The sequence below is a fragment of the Camelina sativa genome, chromosome 16 (genome assembly GCF_000633955.1).
Source record: "Camelina sativa cultivar DH55 chromosome 16, Cs, whole genome shotgun sequence".
Taxonomy (NCBI): Eukaryota; Viridiplantae; Streptophyta; class Magnoliopsida; order Brassicales; family Brassicaceae; genus Camelina; species Camelina sativa.
This window is the reverse complement of record NC_025700.1, coordinates 26,595,726-26,606,673: the sequence shown is the minus strand read 5'-3', so window position 1 is coordinate 26,606,673 and position 10,948 is coordinate 26,595,726. Positions and strand designations below refer to the sequence as shown.

General features: G+C 32.1%; 2 protein-coding genes across 2 annotated transcripts in view; one reads left to right on the top strand and one right to left on the bottom strand.

Annotated features, from left to right (window-relative positions):
• Positions 1-917, top strand: part of LOC104752659 (zinc finger A20 and AN1 domain-containing stress-associated protein 3-like) — a gene marked incomplete in the record, with an annotated part of 2,858 nt that extends 1,941 nt beyond the window's left edge. The window contains 1 exon segment of the mRNA XM_019237619.1: positions 136-917. Coding sequence (XP_019093164.1) covers positions 144-662 — 519 coding nt within the window.
• On the bottom strand, positions 2,507-3,937 carry LOC104752650 (protein CENTRORADIALIS-like). Its single transcript, XM_010474844.2, has 4 exons — positions 3,580-3,937; positions 3,165-3,226; positions 2,987-3,027; positions 2,507-2,894 (listed from the first exon to the last, which is right to left on the bottom strand). Exons 1-4 carry the CDS (start codon positions 3,781-3,783, stop codon positions 2,674-2,676), a joined length of 528 nt encoding a protein of 175 aa, XP_010473146.1. The 5' UTR covers positions 3,784-3,937; the 3' UTR covers positions 2,507-2,673.

Here is a 10,948-nt window from a genome sequence, read left to right as displayed (position 1 = left end):
TTTTTTTTTTTTTTTTTTTTTGTTTAATTATATGATTTTGATGAGATTTTCATTAGACCATAACAGATCTATTCAAATTCTGATCATCGATCCGTTGTGTAGAAATCTCGCCGGAGTTTTTTTTTTTTCCGAAGGTTGTTGTTATGGCGGAGGAACACAGACTTCAAGAACCAAAACTATGCGCTAACAATTGTGGTTTCTTCGGAAGCACCGCTACGCAAAACCTTTGCTCCAAATGTTTTCGAGATCTACAGCATCAACAACAAAACTCTTCCACCGCTAAACACGCTCTTAATCAATCCCTAGCCGCCGCAGCCGCTTCCGCCGTTTCTTCTCCCGACGGTGGTGCTGCGTCGTCCTCTGTATCGCCACCTCTACCTCCTCCTCCAGCTGATACCGTTGTCAAAACGAATTTGGGGAAAGGAGCGGCGGCTGATGCGGTGGAGGAGGAGGAAGGACCGCCGCAAGATCCGAAGCGGTGTTTGACTTGTAGGCGGCGAGTTGGAATAACGGGGTTTCGTTGTAGGTGTGGTTTTGTTTTCTGCGGGACGCATAGGTACGCGGAGCAGCATGAATGCTCCTTTGATTTCAAGCGGATGGGGAAAGATAAGATCGCTAAGGCGAATCCGATTGTGAAAGCTGATAAGCTCGAGAAGATTTGACATGTTTGTTGTTGTTGTTGTTTCTGTTGCTTTGGTTTGTGAGTTTGGGATGAATGAAAACACATACACATGAACCAGAGAGAGCAAGAAAAACATGCTATTGTAAATTTTAATCTTTATCATTTTAAGCTTATTTGATTTCTTTTAGTTTGGTTCCAGTCCAAGTGTTTTGGTTATCAATATTGATTTTGATTGTTTCGTTTGATGTTCATGTAGAAGCTTAAAGTAGAATGTGAAATTTGTAGAATTGGGTTTTGGTTTGTCATGTTTTTTGTTACAGGTTTGACCACTCTTGTCTTGTTTGCCAAGTTTACGGTCGGGCTGACTTTGTGTTCTGTTTTTTTCCAACCCTCACAGAGAGAGAGGTTTGGAACTAAATCGAGATATGAGATGATGGAACATGTGGGTTCTTTCTAACTAACGTTCACGCACTATATTGATATAGCATCTCACTAAATAATGATCAGTTAAAAAATATACAGATCCTGATGAAATTATGTGCTAGTCTTATATTTCAATTCAGTCCAACCTTGTTTGTTACTTTACTTGTTAAACGAGTCATCTCTGCCCTATTCTTAATGTAAAATTGCATCCTGAAAATAACTAAGGAGATCTTACAAAATAATAATGAAATACTTGTACTGTGTTAGGTTACGAGCTTAAAGATCGAGTCTTTCTTGAATCCTTTTACAAACCAAGATTTTAAGTCGTTTGATTTAAAAACAGAGAAACCACATAAACTGTTGAAATAGAAACGAAGAAATTAAGATAGAAAAGTTATTCAAAATAGAAAACATATACTACTGTAACCATAGGAAATAAATAAATACTAAAAATTAACATATTGTTTTTAGGGCATTAATCACAAAGTTTGACGTGGTTCTTCTTCTAAGTCTTCTTCATTACGCAACTCGAACCGTCGTAAGCCTAAAATCGTCCAAATCATCAATTTCTTCATCGGCAAGTTCGAGACGTTATCTATGGCGGAACCACCATAGCATAGGGTTTTCATGGTTTCTGATTTCTTCTTTCCAAACTTCGGTGGTGTCGAGAATCACAACTATTATCTTTCTCAGTGCTTGTTAAACCTCTCGGTCATGTAGATAAAATCGAATTCTCAAAAACCTTTTTTATGCTACTTAATTAGATATATATGATGTGATTAAAATACAAGTTTGAGCCTTTATCATCGATAGCTATAATCAAGTAATGTAGCGTAATGTGACAGAGGTTGGGCCAAATTTGCATTCTTTTCTTGGGTACTATTCCTTTAAAAAAAATCTAACCTCCAAAGGACTATAACATCCAAAGAAAATCGAAAGGTATTTTGAATCGAGTTCACAAAAAAAAAAAAAAAAAAAAAAAAAAAANCAAATTGTGTAACGTTCGAATCTCCAATTAATTTACATGCTAGAAACATTAAACTGGAACATATTTGTATATTGAAATAGGAGAAAATCGCTTAGGTACGGGTTTTGTATAGTAGAACGGCGGAATACAGTGCAAGATGCATCAATTGGTGCAAACTGCACCAGGAATTTGTATTTCCTCACTTTGGTATTGTAGTTGTAGTTTACCCATAAAGACAAAACCACCGGTCACCTAAATCACTTTTTGCTTCATCTCTAAACAATAATTTCATAATATTGCTCATATGATAGCAGAATAGGTTTCTTTAAATCTGATTGCTATTACTTACAAAAGAATGTTAGTGCAACTGCAACAAACCACAAAAGATAGCTAAACTAAAGATGCATTTCAACAAGCCTCGTAACTGGTAAGAAATTTTGTATTATTTTTCGAAAATCTACCATTACACCTATATATAGTAAGAAACATCCATCAATATGAAAATACATAGATCATGAGATTATAAGCCAAGTTTATTCGGATCACAAACAGTTCATAATAAATACGATAGAGAAAGCTGTTTCCCGTAACTAAAATATAGAATGCCTGGAACAACACACATTGTCCAGCCAGAATTAGTTACGGCAGTGGTGGAAGTCATTTAACGGCGTCTAGCGGCGGTCTCACGCTGGCAGTTGAAGAAAACAGCCGCGACGGGGAGGCCGAGATCGTTCTCATGTGCAAACTCTCGAGTGTTGAACTGGTCTCTGTACGATGGCACAGACACCACACTTCCTCTACGGTTCTGCTTGAACAACAAATACACAAAGCGGTGGATCCCTATGTTTGGCCTAGGCATCTCGTACCCGATCATCTCTTTTCCTGTTTTGTATCCTTATAAATCTTTGCAACATATATAAAATATACGTATATGAAACTTATTGTAGTGTGTTATTTATATGTATAGGACGTACCAAATGACACATCAGTCGTCCCAGGGATATCGGTAACAATCCTGAAATTGATCATTGCAAGAAAATGTTATGTTTCTGTGTAAAATATCATGTCTCTTACTATTATTATTATTATTATTATTATTTTCTTTCTTTTATAAATTTTTCTCTAATCAAAAATTGAAAAGAACAATTTTACCAGTGCAAGTGCTCTCTCAGATAAGGATCACTAGGTCCAGGAACATCAGGATCAGTCATGACCTGTTTGAAATATTCGATATATGTGAATACACGTGACTCATCCGATATACGTAGATTAACATGTATAACACGTATGTATCTGACACAAACTAGTTCGTTCTGCAAATCTTTTTTGTATATGATATTAACTGCATATGAAGATAATATAAATAAATAAAATCTCATTTTTGTATGTACAGAAAGATTCAAATATTTATGAGATAAAGAGCGACAAGCGAAGAAAATGTTATTTAACGAAAATTAAAAAATGGCCTAGCTAAGCTATTTTCACCTTAACATAACTTTAAATTTTAGTTATTTATGCATATGGTATATATATGATATAAACCATATACAATGAAAGCAATGCGTACCAAAGTGAAGAATGATCTCATGTCACCCCCATGAACTTCAACCTTAGGTTTGTTTGTAACAGCAGAAGGGAAAAGTTCATGGCCATTGTAGACTTGCTTGTCAGAGTTATAGGTCACTGTCATTTTCACTGCCTGCAAACAATTGTCCACAACGTCTCCGATCACTCTCCCAACCATAAGCGGGTCTGAGCTAATCCTGGCCATCTCGATTGCTTGGTTAAGTGTTTAGAAGAAGAAATAAATAATTAAAGTATGGAGAAAAAAAAGGAGATAGTGTTTTGACTTTGATCAAATTGTTGTGTGTTGGTGTGGGGAGAGACAAGCTTGGGCTTGCTTTAGCTCTGCTTTGGGGGATATGTTTGTGTTGATTTGATGAAGCATAAAGTGAGATGAGCATGTATTTATAGGATTTTAGAGAGGAAATTAAATGGCTGTAATGCATTTGATTTGATGTATAGATCCAAGGAATATATTTCTTTTTTTTTGTGAATATAGATGCTTCACACAGAAAGAAAAAAAATAGGAAAAGAAGAAGACATTTTTTTATTCTACGTACATAAGATCATCATACACCAAAATAAAATAAAACTAACGTCCAGAGTTGGATACTTCTGATCATTTAACTATATTTTCATCGGCCAAAATAAATTATTTTTTGCCCAGCTAGGTTTTTTATGTAAGGTACGTTAAATTTTCTTTTTTTCGTACCTAATAATTCAGCAAAAAAGAAGAACTATGTATGTATTATTAGGTGGTAAGGAGTAACTCGGTTAAAGTACCATCACTGAAGTCGTCATTATAAATCTGATATTACATTATATTTGTTATGTTCAAGGAAAACTCTTTCTGAGTGAAATATAAAATATTTCTACCAAGTGGATAGATTAAATATGTTTGTTGAAATATAATTATAATAAAATAAATGTTAGAATGAGAGAAGATTAAAAGAAGAGAAATGTGATACGGCAATGTTCTTCTCTAGCCATTATATAAACAGAACGAGTGCATTAACTTGGTGGCATCGGGAATTTAGCTTTTCCTTTTTTTTATCTGAATTTTTAATTCTAGTACGTTAAGACTTATATGTTCCATATTTTTTTCTTTCTTACGTTATAATATACATTTACATTATTTAAATGCATCGCCATACGTCGTAGAACTAGGAGTATTTCTCTAGAGGAAAATAAAGGATTGGTCTCGTGTTTTCTAATTTCAATAGGTGTCCTTCCGGAAGATATCTGTATTTTACCGACGGATTCCCCATGAATAGGCTATATCCATCGGAAATTTATCAGTAGTTTTAAAATCATATAATGACGAACCTATATAGTTTAAAATTTTCGATAACGGTTACAATACTCTTATTCATCGAGAAATATTGAGGACTCTCGATCCGTTGAAAATATCATTGGAAACGACTGTGTTTTTTTGTAGTGAATTTCTACTAGAAGCCAAAGGATGATGAAAACGTAAATATTTCATGTTAAAACCAAACCAGTATACAAAAATATATGTATATATACATTGCTATAATGAAACATGCCCATGTAACTATGGATCACATTATATTTAACAAAAAAAAAATGAATACAATGGATCACCAACGTATATATAGCAATCCATCGATTTCTTTTCGATGACTATAACTTGATGATAATATTTTTATATATCAACGAGGATATTTTCTCATTTTCATAATTTCTTTAACAAAACCAATTAAAAACTATTTCCATCATTTTAAATTGTTGTGCATACTGTATATGATAATTATATCTTTAAATGGACCAAGAGTACTTGATTTTTTTGGGTAAAGGACAAAGAGTACTTGATTGCATGAAAATGGTAAAGATGATATAAACATATGTTGTATTTTTACTTGACCGGTTTAACATAGTTCATTAGTATTATTCTTCTGTTATATACTATTCCGATTTTTTTTTTTTTTTTGAATGAGATACACAAGTAATTGTGTTGTATACTTTAATTATCTATGGAAATGGAACTTTCTTTTTGTGTAAGGAAATTAGGAAATCATTATCTGTCGATTGATTGGTTTCTTGAGTTGGGGAAATGTCAAATTTTTTTGTGGTATATCTCGAAATGTTTTTCCTATCTTAACATTTTTACCTTGCTATTTAACTATTCTATGTAGTTAACAAAAAATAAACATCAGTATTCAGCTTTACATAAGTCTCTTCGTAAGGAATTTGATATGAATTTTTAAGTATCCTTCTTTAGCACTACTAAGCGAATTTGTTCGTTTAGTGTTTTTACTTTTTTTAAACAAAGTCGAACCTATGAGTGGATGAGAAGTGGCAGATTTACCAATATGGTCCTTAAAATTCCTTAATACTTTTTTGGACTGTATATATAGATGCATGCAATTTATTCAATTAACTTAGTCTTCAAAGAAATGTTCAAAAGAACAAAAATATGAGAACCTTTTTTTTATTCCAAGTGTCAGTGTCGACCATGAATCACAGCTTTGGCTGCTTAGTGTGTTTCTACTTTTGTCTACTCCTTAATTTAAATATTTTTACGAATAAAGAAAAAAAAAACAGAAACTTCAAGTGTCATTATTCTGGTTGTAAAACTCAACGTCGCTTTTTCAATAGGAGTAATATGTTTCTAAGAAAGTATTGATATTGGAGTTTGAGGAAAAGAAATATATTCTCTGTTAGGTGTGTGGATGTATTGCAAAGAATATATCCCAAAACAACTAATGTCATTCTTTAAACTTACCATTTTTGGAAATTTTAATGTTGGCGACCCACAACCCCCAATGCCTTGCCCACGCATACAAAGGCTGACAAATTGTGAAAGGTCACTTCAACTTGGAAAAAAAAAGATTCACTTCTTCTGTCACACCTCTTTATATATAATTTCTTTCCTTTTCCATAAAAAAAAACTATGAAGTAGAAAAACAAGATCTGAGTTTCCTCTTATAGAAACCCTGGTTCCAATCTAACTGTCCTCAGATTACACGTTTCAAGTGTACTTTGCATGTGATCGTGATTATATTTTTATTATTTATTTTTTCTTTACTTTAGCATATGCACCCACAACAATCTGTGAAACACTAACATAATATTTAAAAGCATATATAGCATGTCAATATGTCATACACTGTCTTATTCGCATGTCCTGTGAGCGAACATCGCTTCCCAGGTATATAGTGAAATCCAATGAAAGCTCGTCAATAACATCGCTTAGAGCCGTTAATTCGTATAACTTAAGTTAACTATAGCTTAAGTACTTTTAAAAAATTAGAATTTTTATTATTTCGTTTTCCAGTGTTTTCGCTGTTTTGTATAAAGGACACATGCATGATTCATTAACAGTACGCTTTCACACATAAGTATAAATAACTAATTAAGGCATTTCTGACACGTTTTCGCACCATCGTGATTTGTCGAGAGGATCACCGTCCATAAAAACCGAAATTTCTACAAATATTATATAAATGCACTTGTGGATACATATTGTTCATCTTTTTATTACTTACTCTGTTTTTGTATACGATATACATATATGTTCCATTTGACATGATATGATGACTAATCATCCATTGACAAATGGTTAGATTAGAAGATGTAAATTTAACCCTTTTGAAGAGTTGGTGAATGCATATACTATTATTTTGTTGACTACCAAAATGTATGAACGCAATTAAATTCACTATATATCAATCAATTAAAATATCTCCTCTCTAATTCAATGAGTACCCACTGAATTTAAACTAACTAAGCAAATGTTAAATTAGTACGTTTAAGCGATAATTCAAATTATATTATTAGCATGGGCATCATGGTGTGTTTTTTACAAGACACAGAATGAGATTTAAAAAAAAAAAAACAAATCAGATCATATAGGTGGACCGTTTTCTAACAAAGAAACGTTTACATATTAGTAAGATCATTTTGTTTTACTGGCAGATGTAAGTAGATCATATATGATATATGCAGTTGTATATTCATAGAAAACAATGAAATTTTTTTTTTTTGATAATTCAGAAGTGATCCTAAAGGTTTCATAAGCCCAAAAACTAATTTCCTAAAGCTCGAGCTCGAGGAAACCATGTTAAATTTTGAACCCTCGTGGTCGATGCTATTCGAATCCAGGTGACGGGACATTTCTCCCTTTACTACTGGACCATGGCGATTTGGTTAGAAAATGACCCTCGTTAGAAAATGCATAATTAGGGGTACTTTGCATTTTTCTTGGTGCGTACTTCTGGACACAACAAAAACTGAATCATAGACTACATTTCGTCTTGAATTTCTCTAAGTTCAGCCGGCCAGTGGTGCTTGTGTCTATAGGAGTATCGCTTTGTGGTGGAATTTGTGATGCTCAAAAACTGTATTGTGGACTTTAAGAGTGCTGTTGTAGTTGCTCGTACGGTCGTCCCTAAAATTAATCACATCCTCAAGAGATTTTGATATATGCATGCAAATACCATCAATATAATCACTAAAACAATCACTTCCTTACAAGATTTTGGTCTATGCATGCAATTACCATCAACGATCGTGGGTTGCAACCCTCCGACCGTCCAACGTATGTCCCAATCAACTTTGTTTGAGACCACCCACTCATTTTGTATGTAATGTTGTAAAGAGACTCCGTCTGAGACTTTGTGTACATGTACGTTTCCAAGTCTCTTTAGTACTCTTACGTACAAGTTATTGTATGTTAAATCTAAGAAACGGCTTCGTAGTAAAATCTTAACTATCTGTTGGGCTAAAATGAGCCCACATTTCTTTCTCGAACATGGCCTACGTGAAACAACATCAAATACGTCGTTTTACAAAATCGATTGCTACCAATTAGTAGCATCGTCCTCCAAGGTATGACGTACTGTACACAGCGATAATACGTCGCTGGATCTTCGCTGGAGAACCGACGAAACTCCAACTTAGCCAACTTGGATTGAAACATTAGTTGGTTCGTTTGGGTGGTTGATGTTGATATATGTCGTCTCTCTCCATATGCATTAGATCTTCCTTAACAGCTATTAATTACATATTTTTATCAAATTGTTAATTAATGCCTCATAGTGTTTACTTAAGTTTATTATTAATGCCCAACTGCATCTTGGCTAGCTTCAATTGTTAAATATTGAAGCCTTGATTCCAAATTCTCGATTCTGAATTTATCAGTTGCCATATCTTGATAATTACACAACGTAGGTTGGATCAACATAGACTCTTTTTTTTTTTTTTTTTTTTTAACTCCACGATACAATAAAAAAATTTAGTTACTTTCTTCCTCTTTCGAACGTACTTTATAATATATTATGGTCCGACTCATAACCGTTGTTACTTGTGGCTGTAAATATATTATTTGTAAAGATTTTTGGTGTAAAAACTTAAACTGTAAAATTACTAACTTTTAAAATACGACTGGTAACAAAAACTATAGTAACTCTGACAATTATTTTTATTTTATGTTTTTCAAAAATATAAATTGTGGTAAGAATATATTTATGTGACAATGTAATAAATTTTATTAAAAATAAGTTTACAAAAATACAAAAAAAATGAATAGATGAATATATTCAACAAATAAAAAATTTAAATGGGGTTATTGGTTTGAGATTTTAATAGAATGTTAAAAACTTTAAATGTTATGTAGAATCTGTTGTTATTTGATCATGATTTTGCTAAACTCTGTTAAAATTTAATGTTATCAGTTTGTGATTTGTAAAAACTTATTTAAAATATTAACAAATTTGGGTTATTAGATTATGACTTTTATAAAGTCAATAAAAGTTTTATGTTATTCGATTAAAACAAATAAATTTACGATTATTAATGAATTCAAATATTGTGTTATTAGTTCATAATTTTACATACTTTCTTTACAAAATATAGTCATGCAAAATATCACAAAAATACAGAGATTGTTTGTATTATTTTACAAGATTTTAGAAAAGTAATCAACAAAACTACATAATACTCTAACAACCATTAAAAATCTTTCACTTATTCACTTTTGATGATTTTGTTGAAGTCTTCAAAATTCTTTATACATTAGAATTCAATAACACCCCCTAAATATATGGTTTGGTTTTTGGATGGAGGAACTATCATTACTTGTTGGGCATAATTTATCATCATAATTAAATAAATCGAATTTATTTAGTCAACGCATATTCTTGTGGAATTAGTCAACGCAAACAATGATCTTATCTTGTGAAAGGAAAAGTTTCCTGATTGGTTCAATAAACTGGGAGTCTCGTGACTGACTCTGCCACGAGGCCGAGAATCTCGCGACTGACTTCGTCAATGGGCCGAAAGTCATAAGATTGGATCTGTCAATGGACCAAAAGTCTAACAACCGACTTTACTAGTGGACCAAGAGTCTCGCGACCGGCCGGCCCTATCATAGATAGAGTCAGTAAGCCCAAAACATATCCTAAGGGATTAGGGTTAAGAGATCTCTATATAAAGGGAGAGCGGCCTCCACGAGAGAGATGATCAAGAGCAAAGCAAGAGACCTTAAACCCAAGACACATGACTCAACTCTAGAACGCGGCTAGGGTTTATAGATTGATTCGTTGTGCCTTGAATTCTTGTATTTGAGCTCAAGACTTTGATCAATAAAAACAATTATTCAACACATATTTCTTGTTTCCATAGTCTTTAAACGAATCAATTACTTTTGCCCAAACATTAATAGTAATTGATTATGGTTTATAATAGTTGTTGATACAAAAATAGTAATGTAAAATGGATCTCAAAATAACAGAAATCAAAATATATTTGTGATAAATACACAGATTGTAAAAATAAGTTTCAATCATCATGGAAAAAAAAGAAAGAGAAAAAAAAAAACTAAAGTTTTGTTTTTATTTATTTTCTACAGCCCAAAAAGTTTCATATTTGTGACTTTAAAATTTTGAAAGTACAATGTATAAAAGTGAGCACTTAGATTTTGAAAGCTTAAAAAAAAAAATAAAGTTCTAAAAATATGATTGGTAACTTTTTTGCTTTTAAGACTTTAAATTAAATTTAAAGCTTCTAAAGCCTCTTGGATAGAATTTTGTTTTTCTTTATCTTTTTAAATTATATTATCTAGACACATGTCAAATTCTAATAAATTAGTGAATAAATGTCAAAATCTTATGAAGTCTTATCACATAATTTGTCACTCTTGGATATTATTTTCCAATAAGATTTATAAACTCTCAAATGTTTTTTTTGGTCATTATTCCAAATTTCTTTGTTTCATTATAAATGCTTTCACATCTTTGTTAACTTTTTTTGCTATTTTAGTATAATATAAAAATTTATCATATTTAACTTTGCTTTATATACAAAAGTATCTGGATAAATTTTGTAACTTCCTTTTTTTTTTTTTTTTTTTT